The sequence below is a fragment of the Bactrocera tryoni genome, chromosome 4, assembly GCF_016617805.1.
Source record: "Bactrocera tryoni isolate S06 chromosome 4, CSIRO_BtryS06_freeze2, whole genome shotgun sequence".
NCBI classification, from domain to species: domain Eukaryota; kingdom Metazoa; phylum Arthropoda; class Insecta; order Diptera; family Tephritidae; genus Bactrocera; species Bactrocera tryoni.
This window is the reverse complement of record NC_052502.1, coordinates 68749126-68767344: the sequence shown is the minus strand read 5'-3', so window position 1 is coordinate 68767344 and position 18219 is coordinate 68749126. Positions and strand designations below refer to the sequence as shown.

The window sequence follows — 18219 nt, the reverse complement described above, 5'->3', positions numbered from 1 at the left end:
TTTTTTTGAATTTTTTTTTTTTTTAATTTTTTATTATTTTTTTTAAATTTTTTTTTTTAAATTTTTTTTTCAGACGTGTGCTCTTCCGATCTTTTTATTTTTTAATATTTAAATTTATTTATCTTTTCATAAAATTTTGCCAACAATTTGCGTTGCTTTGCGCCACTATTGAGCGTGGATTTCAAACGTTTCAGTATTTACAGCGAATTTCTAATATATTTTAATTATTGTTAAGCATTAATTTTTGAAAAAGCAGCAATTTTCATATCCGCGCTCTGGCGTTGCGTGTCAGCGCGACAATTTAGTATAAAAATATGGGTATAAATTTAGTTTTTATTAAATACACTTGAGATTTTTGTATGTAAGCATTTAACTTTTATATATAACTAAATTTGTATGTAAATATATGTATGTATATGTAAGTTAAGTTAAAAATTTGTTAAAAAAAGATGAATGATAAAAAAGATGTGTACGTAATAAATACCCTACACCCAGTATATAATGTATATTTCCAGTGATAAAGCATATAAGTATGTATGTTATGCACGTATGGTATGTGCAAGTAAAATCATTCATATGTAAATATCATGCACATTTATTCATAAAATGAACACATCATAGTTATTTAAACAGCATAAAATAGTTAAATAATTATAATAAATTTATTGTAAGAAATATCATAAATCAATAAATGTATGAAAATATTTGAAGTAATCATAATTATTTTCTTTATAAATTTGTAAATTTATATGGTTTTTGCTATACCTTGCCATACCTCTTCAAAAAGAAACGCGCTTAGAAAATTTAGAAAAAATAATTGAGGTTAGGTTGTGTAAGAGAATCCCGTTTTTCCAATATAAGCCAGGTTTTTCCCTACCAAAAACAACACAAATATAAACATAAATAAAATTCTATCGTACTGAACTTTAAAAGTCAAAGCAAACCCCCTCTTCTATACTGAATATTAAACCCAGAAAATAGATAAGTCTGATTCACCTTCCTCAAAATCAAAAGGAGTTCGATTAGTCACACCTAAACAAATACAAAATCACTAGTCTAATAGGAAATAAAGTAAAGATGTATATTCTTCTAAAAAAGAAAATTATTTTCTGTAGAAGTCCTCTCTGCAATCTATAGTGATGCGTAATACCACTTATTAGTACTACCAAATGAAGATTAGAGTGATTCCACTTCGGTTCGGTCTAAGTACCACCGACCCGGAATTCTAGGACCGTAACAACAATAACAACAGCAACATTTCTTATATGGTTTATAACACATCCCTACGTTTTTACCGTTTCTGATCGTACCTCGGCAGTAATTGATCTGACAGGCGTGTTTCGATGTTACTAGGTTTTGGTAGTTGTTGTTGTAACGGGTACCTAGTCCCTATTAAGATGGTAAGGATTAGACAAGCTATCGTCGACGTCATCCAACGGTGGGCCCAAGAAACGAGTGTTTCGACGGGGCCGGACCAAAGGTAGAAGGGTGTCAGATAAGTAGCTGCATAAACAGGAGTTTAACCTGCTATAGTATCCAGAACGAATTTGCGCAAGGGCCACTCTTGTTTCTCGCGGCAACTCGGGCACTTCGTCTGCAATGGATGGTAGTTTGACTCCAAGTACGCCATTGGAAGAAGACGGTGAAGGCTTCACTGTGAATTGTGGTCAGTGCATGTCTGAAGTTTTTTTGCGTCTGAAGTCTGGTCGACGTATTTTTTATGTCATCGACGTAGTTGAGGAAGAACCTCTTGAAGCTTCTAGAAACGGTTCCGCTCCAAGCAGGTGACTGCAGTGGTGATTTCTGCGAAGCATCCCAACAGGAACTGCCTGGAGAGGAGTTCGTTATGGTCCTTTACAAGTTTGGAGGCTCATCATCTGCGTTTCGCTGCATCCAAGCGACCATATTGGTGTAGCGTAGTTAAGACCGCCCGGCCGATTACCTTGTCAGTTGTCAACAACGTTTCTTTGTCCTTTCCCCTTGTCCTGCCGGCTAGCGACTTGAGGATTTTTTTGCATCTCTGTATTTTGGCGATAATCGCGGTCGTATGAGGAGTGAACGAGCACAAACGGTCAAAAGTCACACCTAAAATTATAGGATTATTGACAGTCGAAATCTTAACGCCATCGACTGCAATATTAAGGTCAAGTCTGACCTCATCCGTCCAGTTTGTGAATATGGTCGCTGTGGATTTAGTGGGGGAGAGTGTTAAGTTCGGAAACTCAGGTCGGGAGTAGCAAAATGTCATCACTGCTGGGAATAAGAGAGTTATCGGACGATTGGAGTCCCCTTAGTTGGCGGTAGGTTTAGTAGTAAGACTGGCGCGCTTTTGTAAACTCGGCTATAACCGCGTAAACTGTGTCTACACCAATAAATAAGAAGAAGAAGTAGTAAGAGGACTTGAATTTGATCTCCGTTCCTTCTTATGGCGGTCGACATTGGGGATGCAATGGTAAACCGATTGGTACAAAAATAAATTTTACTGCTCCGACGATCAGACTTTCCTTAATTGTAGGGCTTCTAACCGGTCATTGCCCTATTGGCCTTCAAAACTTTTAGCAAATGTCCAACAACTACTTGTCATTCACGTCTTTATTTTCTCATAGTTTTATCTTTATGCCGCTGAAAATTTCACACGGCTCTTTTAAAAATATATTTAAGCATATTTATCCTTTCACTTCATTATACAACGTCATCACAACTAAGAAGTAATTTGTAGGCGGACTGAATACAGACTATAATGCTGTACAAGTCGCATGTAATAATTTTTAAGCAGCACGTCATCAGTGTTTATATGCACTGTGCCGCCATATCGTCCGCATCGATGCCCAACATGGCCAAGTCATTTAACTCCTCCTGTCGGCGATTCTTCTCGCTCTCTGTGGGTGACGGCGGTGGCTGTGGTATATCATCCAAGTCGTAAACGATGTTAGCAACGTCCTCGGCGGAGGCTTTCGACGTGGGCATCGGTATGTCATCGGGTTCGGGTGCGTGCGCCAAATCAGGCTCTTCAGTGGAATTCTTGGTATCGTTGTTGGTCTCCTCAACTGCAGCGCCATTAAGCACAGCAGCTGCTGATGTTGGTGGCTCGCTTGGTGCTTCCGGTGCTGGAACTGGAGCTGGTGGTGGTACTGGTGCTGCAGCTGCCGGTGGTGGTGGCGGTTGTATGGCGTTCAAATCAATGTCAGCCGCGTCTTGTGACGTAATATCAACTGTTTGTGGTGTATTTGCCGTTACGATGTTGGCGTTCGTTGTGACCACTTCACTGGGCAATGAACTTGCGGGCTTATTAAACACTAACGGTTCATTCATGCTCATTTGCGAAGCCTCATCCATGCCAGCGATTGACGTTTCCTCTATAGTCACCATGTGTATGCCTTCTTTAACCAGATCCTCTGGTTGCATAATCGGCTCCTCCACAATTATTTGTGTTTCGCCTGAAAGTTTGGTAAAAAATAGAAAAAAATATTTAAAAAATTAATTATAATTGCATATTTTTTATAGATTTACCTGTTGACTTGGCTTTCTTAGCCTCGGCATCCTCGTCGTCCGATTTCTTTTCGCCGGGGAATATGATATTCAGCGCCTCTTCAAGATCCTTCGGCAGTGGACCTTTACGCGGTATAGGCCCATCGGAAATGGGACGCGGCACACAATCATCACTCTCGGCCACATCAATACCCGGTGGCAGTATATCTTCGGCTTCCTCGTCCGTGCCGTCTGCGGACTTTGCGCGACCAGCGCCAGCGGGTGGTGGTGGTGGCGGCGGCACTTGACCCATCAAATTGACAAACTGTATCGGATCGGGCATCAACTCGTCGTAGTCCATCATCATGCCGGCATCGGGATGGAATGGCGGTGCATTGCCGTACACGTCCTCCATCATGGCCATTTGGATCTGTGCGGCGGTGGGCGCAGGCGGACGTTGTGGCACGTAACCAGCCGGATTGGCATGTTGACCATTGTCGCCGGTGTATGCCAGAGTATTTTCGACGCCATTGCCATCACCTTGACCGGCGGTTTGTTTCTTGAAGACAGGCATTTTACCAATGAACGGTAATTTCTTGCCGCTCGTTACAGTTGACGAAGTGCTGCTGCTTTTATTCTTCTTGTCGGCATTCTTTTTATCCTTCGTGTCGGTAGTTGAACGCTTCTCCCGCTCCTTATCCTTTTCGGGCACACGTGGTCTAAATTCGGGATGTCGCACAATTGGCTTCTCAATGCGATTGCGACTGCTGGAACGTGTGCGCGAACGAGTGCGTGAACGGCTGTAGCGGCGTCGGCGATCGAAGGAACGGCTTCTAAATAATGAAAAAAAATATATAAATTGTTATTAAAAGCTTTCAAATTTTAACTGAATAAATATTTACCTGCGTCCACGCGAACGTGAACGTGTGCGCCTTCTGCGTCCATATGGCGAAGCGGCGCGTCCGCGACTGCGACTGCGCGTACGACTACGTGTGCGACGCATACGGCCACGAACACCGCCACCGCCAAAGACAGGACTGCGCGAACGCCGTCTACGATCATTACGATCTCTGTCATTGCGATCGCGGTCGCGGTCACGATCACGATCACGATCTCGCTCACGTTCACGGTCGCGGTCGCGGTCACGTACGCGTCGATCTGACGGGCCATCATTGTTGTTGCGTATAGAGGCGCCGGCCGGTGTTGTTGCATTCTCATGTGGTTTGTTCTTCAACTTGCCCTTCAACTGCTCCAGTAGCTTCTTTTCGCTCTCGCTTATGACCGGCTGCACATTATTCCACTGCTGCAAGATCGCATCATCATTTTTGTCCTCCTCTGCACCTTTGCGTGGTTGCGTTACGGTTGTTGCTGCTTTGGCGTTGCTATCTTGCGCCTCAGTCCATTTACTCAACCGGCCGGTGTTGGTCAATAAGGTTGCTGGATCAACCTTAGCGGCACTGCTGATATTTGCGACGGTCACCGCGGGCGGTGGCACTGGATGCGGTGCAGCTTCGACGTGCAAACGAGGCGCCGGCGGTGGTGTGTCTTCGTCCACTTTACCGAAATCTTGTTTACGCATGGCCACACGTATCGAAAGCGCAGGATTGGGATTGTCCAAGCCTTGTATGACTATTGGCGATTTGACTTTTGTCTTGCTGGGTTTCTCACTATCCGAAGACGATGAGTCACTGGAAGTCGATGTTGCAGCATTCTTCTTGCGTTTCTTTGAGCGCTTGCGTTTCTTCTTCTTATCCTTCTTCTCCGAACTGCATAGAATGAAAGTATATATGTGAATAAAAACGAAATATCGTAAGTTTTAGCTATTTTGCTCTTCGGGATGGGTTCTGCCTAGGTTCTTATAATATAAACTTGCTCTGGCGCGGTGTATGAAATTCATTCTGATTTTGACTATTTTGACCGATTGGATCAAGAAGATCGATACCATTTCCTTAATCATTTCGCTCATTGTCTGCCACAAGCGTACAATAGAAGGGCTCTAAAGCTTTTAGTGAGTTCCAGAAAGACTAGATGATTTTTAGGATTAATGTTTTTGTTGTGAATTGCGGGACCGCATACCAAGCTATCCATACCAATGGGATGTTTTTCGGCAAACTTTCAAACAGAAGTCTTTGCTATAAGTCAGTACGCAGAAATAAATCTCTAACACAACTATCACATCGCTATACTCAGCGATAGTCAAGCGGCACTAAAAGCGGTCTTAATAAGTCAAATCGCTATTACTGGAGGAAATAGGCAGGCTAAACCGCTTATCAGTTTGCAAGCGTGTACACCTGATCTGGGTGCCGGGGCATAAAGGGCACTGTCAGCAGGCAACAGAAAGGTTTAGAGATATGATCAACCTCTCACGAGACAAATTCAATCTCTTTGTCGCGGTCTATACTAGGCACTGCAGGCTCAAAAAATACTTGTCCAACATGGGCATAGCCTCTTGCGCAAACTGCCAGTTTTGCGACATGGAACTAGAAACTCCAGAACCCCTGAGTCTAGATTGTCCAGCAATTAGTAGAAACAGCCTCAAGGTCCTTGGATCTATCTACGTGGACAGGGATCACATCACCTCCATTGATCCTTGTGACCATATGTGATATAGAAGAGGGCACAATAGACCATAGGTCGTAGTGAAAACCTCAAACGTAACTCAAGTTTTCGGTTATTAAAAAGGCGTATCTATAACTAGTACTGCAAAAAATCTCAACTAATAAAACCCCTGACTTAAGTAAATGTAAAAAAAATTGTGAATATGCAGAACTCAGTCGAATACTCACCCCTTCTTCTTGCGCTTCTTCACTTTCTCTTCCTTCTTCGATTTTTTACTGGGTGTACTCTCCGCTGCAGTGGTGGAGACGGATGTAATTTGCTGTGGTGGCGGCAAATTCTTACGTTCATTTAGCACACGTTGACGATCTGCCAACCAATTGACTTCAAAGTGTGGATTTTTCTCCAAGAAGGCCTGCAAGTGCAATAGATAGCATGAAAATTTGTCTCGAAACAATTAAAAGGAAGTAATTACAATTATAGAACAGTACACTTACATTGTATTTGCTCGCATGTAGTTGTGATTTCAAATGTGTTGAGGCGCAATGCAAATCGCCCATCCAATTGTTGCATAATTTGCAGAACCATGCCGAAGCTGGTACGAAGAATGTTAGACCACGTATCGGGGTACGTTTGGTTGGGGCATTCTCATAGTTTGGAAATTGCTATCAAAAAGAAGAGAAAGTAGAAAATTAAAAATCTGTGAATCAATGTTTTTTGTTTGTTTCTTATTTTCTGTGTGACTCATGAAGGTAGCAGAAACTTACTGCAACTGCATATCGAACTTAAATTCCTTTTTTATGAAATAACAAATATTTTTTATTTTGAGTTAGCCATTTTTAAGTGAAATTATATATTCGGTATTATATGTACCGATTCATTAACTTTTCGTACCAAAAAACGCTCTCTCCACGATCCCACAAGTCGGTTTAATTAATTTTTGCTTACCAAACCAAACAAGTCAGCTATTCGAAACTACAGTCCTTTGTTAGATATATTCCGGTAATGTAGAACCAGCTGTTATGTATGTAAATCAACGCGAGTCGGATTTAGGTAACCGGAACAAACCAGGGCTTTAACTCTCAACTCGATAGCGTTTCTCGAAAATATTTGAGGAACTCTTTATTGACCAATATTCACGATATAAACAAAACCGTTCCCACGACAGACGGGTCTATGTAACTGGAACGGACCCGGATTTTTTATCCGGGCAAGGACTATCAACTCGGCAGAATACTGCCAGGAAAACAACATATAAGCCCCATGGAAAAAAATTGTGGTCCTCCGTTTACGTATTGGAGGCCGTATAGATTTATGGACTCAAGTCTTCTAATATTGATCTGATATATATTGTAATAGGAGGATTTAGAGCGATTTCAATATCTAAATGATAGTTTATCGATACCTTGGTGTTGTTGTTATTGCTGTGTATAACTTGCGGCGATCTTCATTTTTCTATATCATTTACTCATGGTATTCAAAATAGTTTTACAGGCAATGTAGGCGTTATTTTTTCATTTTCAAACTGCACAGAAAACTAACCGTTATACGAACAAAATATTACCGTTTTGTGCAACAATTCGCGGTTGTAAAAAAGTTTTTTATAACATTTTTAGTGTCACATAATAGTCTTGCAGCAAAAACTGGTTGTATATTATATACTCCGCCCTAATTAAACACTTACATCAGTTGCCACATCAATGTGCCACGGTGTTTCGATGCTTTCACGATCCATATGCTCTTTGGAATGCAAGTGGTTTAAGTAATCCTTTGCGGTTTTGGGAAAAACATCACACGTCTGGCACCAATGCATTTCCGGATCATAGAAGACATAATTGAAACGTTTCTTCTCATCGAATCTGTAATGAAAAGCGGTATATAATTATTTTGTTATAAAACAGAAAATTAATGCGTATTTTACGAATTGACGTGCTGCTGCGTTGATATCTGTGCTGAAAACAAACAATTTTGTAATAGTTGAGCTGCGCATGCGCAAACGGTTTTATGACTTTTATGGATTTTATGCTGTATTTTTAAATATATAAATATTTTTTTTTAAGCAAACGGCTTTCCTAAAATTTCATTGCGCATGCGCAAATAGCTTTGTGATTTTTAGAATTATTATGCGATTTTTTTAATGTTATATTTTTTTCTTATTATACTTTTAAAAAGCACAAAGCACTTAATGATGAAATTACTGAAAATACTAACCTAAAATACCTATAAATTTTTTTTTAAATTTAATTTTAATAACTTCTCGTCTGTGTACTTACAACTTCTCTTCCTTCAGCTCGCGCTTCACACCCTCCTTGGCTTTGGCTTTCATCGATTCGATGGCTTTGTACTTATAACGCTCAACCGAACTGTCGTCGTCCTCCTCCTCCTCCACCTCGTTTTCGGATGATGATGAACTCGATGAAGAGCTGCTACTGCTGCTGGAGCTACCCGAGCTGCTGCCAGATGAAGTACTCGAATTTTTACGTTTCTTCTTGCGAATGCGTCCGCTATCGCCACCAGCGCTAACTGGCTGTTGCGGCAAAGTTGCTTCTTTTGTATGCTTCTTAGCTGGCTCCTCCTTTTCGCTTTTATCACTGGCGTAATTTTCTTCCTCTCTTTCCAAATTTTCCTCGCCAATAATGCCCGTCAGCATATCAATGACATTCTCAATGGTGTTGAGTTTCTTTTGTATTTGATTCTAAATGTGGGAAAGAAGAAATAAATAAATTAGCATACACTAATTCAGATTTTGAAATACTTTAAAAATATAATGCATTTCTCTCATTTTTTTCGTTTCGCAATTGCTAACTAGTGTATAGAGTTGAAAGCATCAGCAGTTAGACGGCAACATATGTCCGATATTTCCAGCGGCAGCGGTCCAAACTGCGCCCTCAACGGTAGTCCTCAGTGGCTGGTGCCTCACAGCATATCCATTAAAGTGTGGTTATGTTTTACAATATTTTTGTTTACTTTCATATAACAATGTGCATAATACAATATAATATTTTGATATACTGGTTCAAAATAATTACAATTTTGCTGCATATACAATAATTTTAGCAATAAACTAGTTTTTTTTGGAAAACATAACCTATACATATTTGCATATTATTATTATTATTTTCGGAAAAAATTGTGCACAGCAATAAATATATAGACTTATATTAACACTAACTTATTGAATTCCATTTTCCGTGTTTTTCCTGCAAATTTGCGCTTTTCAACCAATGATGAACGAGAAAGAAACGACTGTTTGAACACATCTAAACTGTACGAAAGTAATTGCTGCACAACTACGCTTGCATACACACACGTGTATATGCATATACAAATCAACAGGTACATAAGCTGTGAAAAATTTGTCATTTACTCACATAATCGACTTAAATACGTTGCTTACACGCTAACGGTATTAAAATTTATTTCATTGCATTCACTTACGCAATACTGTGTATAAAAATGCATCCAACGAATAAGCACTTTAATAATAGCAGAAAACCATATTTCACAAATGTCTTCAATTCAAAAAAGTTTTCCCCATCTTAATTCCGTTATGTACACAAATAAACTTTACGCTTGCATACCACTTGTCATAGTGTGTGCGATTAGAATGCAGCAGCTGAATTTGACAGTAAGAAGCATTCTAATGCAGAGCGCTCTTATTGAGACACAATAAAAGCAAGTAGTGCATAAATTTAATAGGCCAAAGCGAAAAGAAAGATTAAGCAAAAGCACCGTTCCGAAAAACTATTGTGCTTACAGCAATTACAGAGTCCGTGATCGTTCGCGCGGTTTAGGAAGGTGAGTTGGTTTCCAACTCGAGTTCAAACGACGTTAAATTATGCATCATAAGAGATCCATACACATTCATTATTTTTACACAACAAATTTAACCGATTGTTACGCATTAATATAACACCATAACGAACTTGTATAATTATATAAACAGTTATTGAAATACTTTATTTTGTTAACGTAATATTTAATGATTAAGCTTCCATTTTCTCAAACACTTTTTGTCTGAACACAAACTTGACACTTTACTGGCTTGACAGGCCTCATACTATTGCATGTAATATTTCTGTAAAACTTAATTAGACAAACTGCGTGACTTTAAGGTGCCTATTCGTTCCAGCATTCGTTACACAGCATTAACTCACCAAAATAATATTAAAATTAAAAAACACACTAACAACATAATGCATTTTTTCATAGTTCGACATACCTGCAGCTTTTCGTTTTCATCGATGAATCCCTTTGTTGTAGGCGATGGTGGTGCAGCACCACCGCTGTGTAGATCCTTGCGTTGATCTTTTAACATTTTCAATTCTTGGCGGAGCAATGATGTCTTTTTCAGATAACTGCTTCGTTGTCGTTTTAATTCATCGCGTTGATTTTCTGCTTCTTGTGCCACAGCTGCTATAAACATATGAAAATAATAAGAAAATTGTATTAGTCGCTCCAATTCCACAAAAGCATATTCAAAAGTATATTTCAAAAATGCATATTTTGCATTTTCTTTTTATTTACGCTTCGGACAATGCAAAGCATTGTGCACTCGTGTAGCCACAATGCATAAATGAAACTGTAGTTTGTTTCGTTCGTTGCATCCCTCCTGGTTCCAAGTTTAGTGCGTACGATGAAAGCGTGTTGAATAACATAGGAAGTACTGCTGGGGGTTGTAGTTTTCCATCGAGTATTTGGAATCTTATTTTTTTTCAACCAAATTTTTTTTTCTATAATTTTTACAGCACGGCTAGTGTGTGTGTTCTAGTGTATGATATAATGAGCCTGTGCTGGTACTTATGTGGTACACTTAATATTACTAGCCGAGTGTGTCAATTTTTGTAAAAGTAATGAATGACATCAATTCGTATATTTTGAGAAAATATATAACACGAAATAGTATAAAATTTAGTACATAAATATTGAACTACTTATGGAATACATACCATCGTGTTTTGAACTTGATTCAATTGTAACTGGTGGGGGTTCGTTTACTATTGGTTGCTGCACAATTTGTGGTGGTGGTATAGCGGTTGGTGCAGTTACTGGTGGTGGCTGTTGAGCAATTTGTGGTAGTTGATTTGGATCTGGTGTAGGTATCCAAGGTTGTTGCGCATAAGCGTCTGCAAATAATAATAAAAAACAACTTTTTATTCGTAGTTTACTAAAATACTAAAACAGTTTATACTTAAACCATGGAAACAATGTATTTATATAACAAAATTAGCCCATAACTTACCATTGGCTGTCCAAACTGGTGGTGGTGGATAGGCAGCGTTAAACACCGGCGGTACTGGTGCCTGCATACCGTAAGCATCACCAGCAGTTTGTGGTGGAAATCCAGCTGCTTGTTGCGGTGGCGGTACGGCATATTGATTATAAGCTTGTGGTGCATACGTATCATTCGTATATAGTTGTGGGGGCATTGGATTGTATTGGGTTTGTGGCTGAGTTACTTGTGGTGGTGGTGGTGCATTAATTGGTAGCGGTGAACTTGGCTTCTTTTTGGGTGACCAACGACTACCACCACCCCTACGTGGCGAAACACTGCGGCTACGCGAGCGGCTATTACTACGACCTCTATAGCGAAAGTCTCGTCCACCACCACCTCGTCGTCTATCAGGTGAACGGCGCATATTGCGTCCACCGCCATCAAAACGTCGTCGATCTGGCGAATAGTCTCTAAATCGATTGCGACGTGGTGGTGGTGATGGCGAACGTCGCCGCCTACGGCTACCACTTTCTAATGGTGATGGTGATCGCCGACCACGCGAAGGAGATTTACGTCTCGATCGCGGTGGGCTGCCTGATGGTGAACGACGTCGACTTGATCGGCTTGTGGAACTTCTATTTGATTCTTTCTCAGATTTTGGCTTATTAGCTTCTGTGGAATATATGCATTTAAGTTTATAAATTTAGTTTAATTCTTTGTTAGCGAATGTACTCACCATAGTCTACAACATCATTTTCTGCACCTGGCGGACCAAGTGGTAATGTATTTGCAGTGCCCAGTCGGCGATCTGCCGGTTGTTGCAATATTAATTCTTCATCCATTTTGCACCCACACTATACGGAATGTACAATAATTTGCATGTACACACAAAGCGTTAAGCGGGGAAAGTGATTACGCTCGCCGTACACTTTGGCCTTGGGGAGGATGGATAATTCAACGCAAATTTAAACCACTATCTCGTGAATATCTTAAAATATAATTATTGTTCCTCGAGCTTAAACACTTCTCAAATACTTTAAAACACTTTATTGATTATTCTTCAATTTTAATTGCAGTACTGAAGTAATTTTACACAGCAATAAGCTTCACAAACGTATAGCGTGTAAAAATTTTCCGCAAAATTGACAATCATTCATCATACTGAGGTTTTAAGAACGTCAAGCTTTTTGTGGTATCATTTAACGTTCAATCATATATTGGGATATGTTCAGTTCATTAATCTTTCAAGCATAAATAAAAATACAAACAATTAAAATTGTATTATTTGTTTTGGCAAATAAATATTTTAGTACCAATATTATTATCCGTTTTGAATTTAAAGAGCTTAGCTTATTATTACCGATTGTGCCTGTACGTAAACTCTGTTTCCTATCGCAATAAAAAGCCAGATATATATTTTTCGTTTTATTAAAGTTGTTAAGCCGAAATCTACAAGATTGCTCTGGTGTCATTAAAGTAATAATTTATCACTTGGGATAAATTGCAGATTTTGGCTTAATAGTTTGATTTCAACTACAGAATAAAACGTATTTATTAATCTCTGCACAAGCAAATATTTGATCTCTTATTGCTAAATGAAAAATAAACTCATTTCAATGTTTTATACAAACAAAATTTGAGTAAATGTAAATTAACTATCGTTAGATAAGTATGAATGTACGAAATAATACAGCTGATGCAGCCGCCGTGCAATTTATGAGCCCACAATGATGTTGTTGATGGGGATGTGAATTAGTTTCACGAAGAAACCAATGAAGCCCATGATACAGAAACCAATAGCGGTGGCAATGGCGATCTTTTGGAATTCTTTGCGATCAGGCTTGGTGCAACGTTTCACTAAACGAATCGAGTCCTTGGCGAAGGCACGACCAGGTTCGCAGAATTTAACTACTTTATCCATGATAACCAATAAATTGTAATGTTAGGCGGGTAGTGCACAAATGCTGAAATGAAAGAATATATAATTATAACAAAATCACTGCAATTCTTCTTGTAAGCAAACAATGCAAGCGAAGGAGTTGTTTTTCAATCGAGAAATTCGTTTCCGTTTAATACTAAAATTTATACAAAGGGAACTAGGATTTGTGAAATATTTACACAAGTAAACGTGTAATTTTAATATTCTTCAGCTTTCTCCTTTCACTTGCACTTATGCCGCACAAACTTGACGTGGCAAATAACACCAAGAAGTGGGTTTCTTATCCACAAAATTCTATTTTTTATTTTCAAATAAAATCATTTAAATAACTTTTAATTTATATTATTGCTCAGCAACTTAAATTTAAATAACCCATATTATTTTTTTCTAATTGGAAGAATATATGAATCCCTAAATAACAACTTAACGCACCGTTTTGCTTCTATCGCTGTAAAAAGTTTGACACGAATAAGTTGATAATTCGTTTTGCTATTCGAGCAATGCTACCAACTTGTCATCGTGTGCACGAAGCAGCAAGCCGAATACGACGTGTCAATCTGGTGTCAAAACGAATAAACGTTGACATTTAAAAGTCGATAAAATAGTGAATTTTTTGTCACAAATGCAAAACTGTATTACCATCTAAATACAGTCGGGTCTAACTAAAGTGACGTGCTGTATTTTTGCATTTCCTGAGGGGCGCTCACAGTAGTAATAAAGTATTTGAAAATATTTTGATCGAAGTGAAAAGCGCTATGACATAAAATACAACTATGCACACAAAATTTCGACTTTAATAAATACAGAACACAAGTACACACATACATAAGTATGTGATTTTATTCATTTCATTTCCCTTTGTTATATAGGCATAAATGTCCAGTTTAATTAAATTAAATTCTTGGGTATTCACGTGCAGTGAGCGCGGTCTTCTTTTGTTGTAAAAAGCAGTACATGAATCCGGTGTGTAATTTAAGCAGTGTATCCACAAATACATATGTATGTATGTAAATGTGTATGAATGTTTAATAATGATTCATTCAAAGAAACGGCTTCCATGAACACATCCGCATGCATTTTTCGGACGATTAACAATTGTAAGCAAATGTGTGTGCAAGTGTGTCTACATGTGTGCATATACTACAAGTGGACATTGAAAAATCTGGACTCATGCGATAATAATATCACCATAAACACTCTTGATGAGCATGTGTGAATGAAGCACACATGGTATGTATTTGTATGAATGTATGTACATATGTACATTAATTTGAGCAGCAGACCACACGAAAAGCGCGCTTGTTGTTGTTTTAATAATTTAGTAATTTTTCCTTTTGTATTTTTAATAAAAACATAACTACAAATATTTGTTTTTTGGCAATTAAAAAATATATATACATATGTACATAAGCCACACTATTTGCAAAAAAATTTTCTTATCAAATAAGTTGTATTTTTGCAAATAGTGCGGCATATGTACATATGTACATACATATGTGTATATATTTTTTAATTGTCAAAACACAAATATTGTTGTTATATATTGTATATGTAGAATCAAATTTTTATCTATTTATGTTCGGCTAATCCACGTATAGCACGACAAGCTGATAATTTATGTACATACATACATAGTACATACACATCACAAACTTCGTGGCAAACTTAATGTACTACTTTGTTCAGGATATAAAACTGATTTATCATGAGACCCAGTTAATAAAAACATTTTTTTAATTATAATTATATATGTATGTATGTATACACGTTTGTGTTTGTTTACCAGCAGCTATCGAATGTACGATCCACTGAAATATAATAATACATACATACATACATATATACATATGTACATACAACATCAATCGGTATCATTTTTGCTATTTATTCTTACTGTTAGCGATGATATTGAATAGCTACAATACTTTCTTTAGAATAGGAAACATTACGCGCATCGGCATAGTTATACACAACTGTTCTTCCCAGAAAAAAGGTGAGGACGGCAGAATAGCTTGCAGAGTGGAGTAATATTGGCTCATTGCTTCCGGAATTATCATTATTCTGTGAGTAGGAGTGACATTCGCATAGATTTTATTTTTTTCAATGTAGTGACGGACTAACTGAAACTTAAGGACTCTTTTAAATGAAGCAAACTTGAGTTCAGTAGCTGTAATTGAAGTACCTTAAAGTTTCCTCTCCAATATTTCAGTTTTGACTCAAAACCTTGCTGAAACTATATGCGTTGATGAAAAAAATTGATCCTCGAACTTAACCAAAACGAAATTAGATTTACATAGAATAATGATCTTCATCCATCAATTTACATAGTTCATTGGGTAGAGGCTAAATTGGTGTAGTCACACTATTTGATTATAACAATATTTATGATTTGTACCAATTGTTTATTCGATTATCTACTCGCCAAGTGTTTGCAGATCGAATGAAGTCCATATTATGATTTGCAAATTTTTTGTGATTTTTATCAGTTGTTAGGCTTTCTTTGGACATATCGAATACTGCCATTATTGCTATGTAATTATGTTAGTATTTGCGATTTATATCAGTTGTTTGCTCTCTAAGCTTAAAAAAAAAGACTGTTCCAACGACTGCTGTACGAGATATACGACGGCTTTGACATAGTCATAGATATAGCCATAGACTTGGAATCTCCAATTGGTGCCAAACAGCGAAAACGAAGAATGACCGGCGCGCTTTTGTGAACTCTACTATAACCGCGTAAGCGGTGTCTACGTCAATAGAGAAAGAAGCTTTTATAAATTGAAGAGACTCTCTAATTTGTTTTTACGCCAGCCTTTGCGATTTATACTAGTCGTTCGAATCGATAATCCAATTTTAGATAAAGGAATTGTTGCCCGCCGTTTTTGATATGTATGAAACTATTTAACCTGCCACTTTCGGATTTTGTTGAAATATGGTCTTAAATGTGGTAAACGATAAAGACTTATGCTCGGCTGTTTTTCGGTACAACGTCCGGTGTGTTTAACGTGGGTACCTGGTGACGACAGCCTCACCCCACGGCGCTCAAAAGCACACCGGATCAAATCAATGCGTTGATCAGTGCATTAAAAATAACAGGCATTTTTCGTACCAATTGCCAGTGTGGAATGAACACATTAACCACCTTGGTAGAGTTCGTGGCCCATCTAAAACCACTGACGTACTTTGGGTCCGGCACCTGGTTGCAATGCAACTCCACATTCAACTGACAAAGTGTCAGTACTTTCCGCATTCGGGTTTTAACCGCAGCCATCCCGATACTCCAAGAACTGTCAATACAGCAACATTCTTCAAACTATTTGGCAATTGAATCTTACGCTAACATATCACTAGCCGTTTAGCTGCAACCTCGTGCATTCCTCATAAATCATGTACTTCTATGTATGTACTATGTTTAATCGATACTGCAACTACTGTGTCTACAATAAATAAAAAAATGTACGTATACTGACAGTATAAAATTATGCAAAAGCTGTTATTGTGGGGAAATTTTATTTTGTAAATAATGGAAATACAACTTATGTACATATGTTGCTAAATACATTTTGCACATACATATATACATATATCGTATGTATGTATTTAAATATTTACAATATATGTAATATATGCATGTATCAATTTCAAGAGGTTCATAAGCTCGCGTTCTGGCGTTAAATTTCAAGCTTAAGCACTTTTACTTTTATAAATATGATTTAAGAATGAGTAATAGAAAAAATAAATACATATATATATAAACACTCATAGTTACATATGTACATACAAAACCGTACAATGCGCATTATACTCGTAACACACTAAAGGAAGCGTTAGGGACCTTGTAAAAAGTATATATAAATACGCGAACTAGTTCCAGAGGTTTTGAGATATCAATTTGAACGTTCTTTTCTCCAGAAGAAGCTGCTCATTTGTCGCATCTGCCGATATATCGATAAAAATCAAGTTCTCTTATAGAAAACTTTGTTATTTGTCGAGATATTTTCTGGGTTCAGTAAGGTTTGCTATTTCATCATGTCACGTTTCACTTCGGTACAACGCTTGAAAATTGTCCAAGATCATTAGGCAAATTCAAGTTATCGAAAAAAATGTTCATCTTCTCAGATGAGGCCCTTTTCTGGCTTAATAGCTTCGCCAACAAACAAAGTTTTGGCTATTGAGGTGAGTCAAATCCTCCTGTGGTTCAGGAAACGCAATTGCATCCTCAAAAATTGACCGTTTGTTGCGGATTGAGGTATGGCGGCGTTATTGGGATTTATTTCTTTCGAAATGAGTCAGGGAATATTATAACGTTATAACACGATGTTTATTCGGAATTTGATCAAATCGACAAGACATTGCGCCGCCTAATGTTTCACGTCTTTGTCGACTCGTTAATTTTAAGAAAGAATGAACGGCAACGTTTGAAAAGCTCGAAGACAACATTCAACGCGCTATAGCCGAAATGCTGAATCCTTTCGACGAAATTTCAGGGTTTTATTGTATTTTAACGTCTCGTCGTTCTTGTTGGTAGACCCTGTAGGTTCGTCTCAAACTTCTTCAGAAACTGAGGAACATCTCTTTTCAGCAATTTTAAATTCAGGCGATATTCTTTAAGGTATGGTTTCAAGTTCGGGGGCAATTCCTGCCGGTCCAGAAGTTCTCATAGGGACCTGGCGCTCAGCAAGAATTGATAATGTACATAATATCAATAAATTGTTGGATCAGGAGGCCACCAAGCCCAAAACAGACATTATTTCGAAGTTCCGTTAGTTTCAGCAAGTCGATACCAGTCCTGTTATCAATTTGCTTAAGGATATCATCGGAATCTAAAGCTTGCTGGTAAGCAAGGGTCTAACAAAAATTCATCTGACTCGCTTCGCGTTTAGTAAGAAAAAAAACCATAACAATTAGTAAAGAAAATTGAACAAAGAAACCGCTGACTTACACTTGTACATATTATGCAATGAATAACCGAGTGTAAGCAGCAAAAAACAATCACTGACGACAGTCTTGTACACATATTTGCTCTTTCGAGTACAAGTAT

The 18219-nt window shown here is 38.0% G+C and overlaps 2 protein-coding genes across 3 annotated transcripts; both read right to left on the bottom strand.

The window, feature by feature from the left end:
* Positions 1 to 2574: 2574 nt before the first annotated feature.
* LOC120773506 (zinc finger matrin-type protein CG9776) lies at positions 2575 to 12379 on the bottom strand. 2 transcript variants are annotated; one of them, XM_040102458.1, is made up of 11 exons: positions 11976 to 12379; positions 11267 to 11911; positions 10974 to 11150; positions 10247 to 10440; positions 8298 to 8719; positions 7709 to 7883; positions 6522 to 6689; positions 6255 to 6439; positions 4371 to 5234; positions 3511 to 4301; positions 2575 to 3437 (listed from the first exon to the last, which is right to left on the bottom strand). In XM_040102458.1, exons 1-11 carry the CDS (start codon positions 12079 to 12081, stop codon positions 2791 to 2793), a joined length of 4374 nt encoding a protein of 1457 aa, XP_039958392.1. In that variant the 5' UTR covers positions 12082 to 12379; the 3' UTR covers positions 2575 to 2790. The 2 variants fall into 2 exon arrangements, with proteins under 2 accessions (XP_039958392.1, XP_039958393.1); XM_040102459.1 differs by having other exon boundaries at positions 10247 to 10437.
* A 272-nt stretch (positions 12380 to 12651) lies between these two features.
* Positions 12652 to 13716, bottom strand: LOC120774438 (protein transport protein Sec61 gamma-2 subunit). The gene is made up of 2 exons (XM_040104078.1): positions 13611 to 13716; positions 12652 to 13203 (listed from the first exon to the last, which is right to left on the bottom strand). The coding sequence occupies exon 2, from the start codon at positions 13158 to 13160 to the stop codon at positions 12954 to 12956; it is 207 nt and encodes a 68-aa protein (XP_039960012.1). The 5' UTR covers positions 13161 to 13203; positions 13611 to 13716; the 3' UTR covers positions 12652 to 12953.
* Positions 13717 to 18219: the final 4503 nt, after the last annotated feature.

What these genes read in the sequence shown, in the direction of transcription:
- LOC120773506 (XM_040102458.1), bottom strand. Translation starts at nt 12,081, where the DNA reads ATGGATGAAGAATTAATATTGCAACAACCGGCAGATCGCCGACTGGGC. An exon ending in GAGCTGAAGGAAGAGAAGTT is followed by an intron (nt 7,884 to 8,297) that starts GTAAGTACACAG and finishes TTTTCATTACAG; the next exon opens with ATTCGATGAGAAGAAACGTT. An exon ending in TCACGTTCGCGTGGACGCAG is followed by an intron (nt 4,302 to 4,370) that starts GTAAATATTTAT and finishes TTCATTATTTAG; the next exon opens with AAGCCGTTCCTTCGATCGCC.
- LOC120774438 (XM_040104078.1), bottom strand. Translation starts at nt 13,160, where the DNA reads ATGGATAAAGTAGTTAAATTCTGCGAACCTGGTCGTGCCTTCGCCAAG.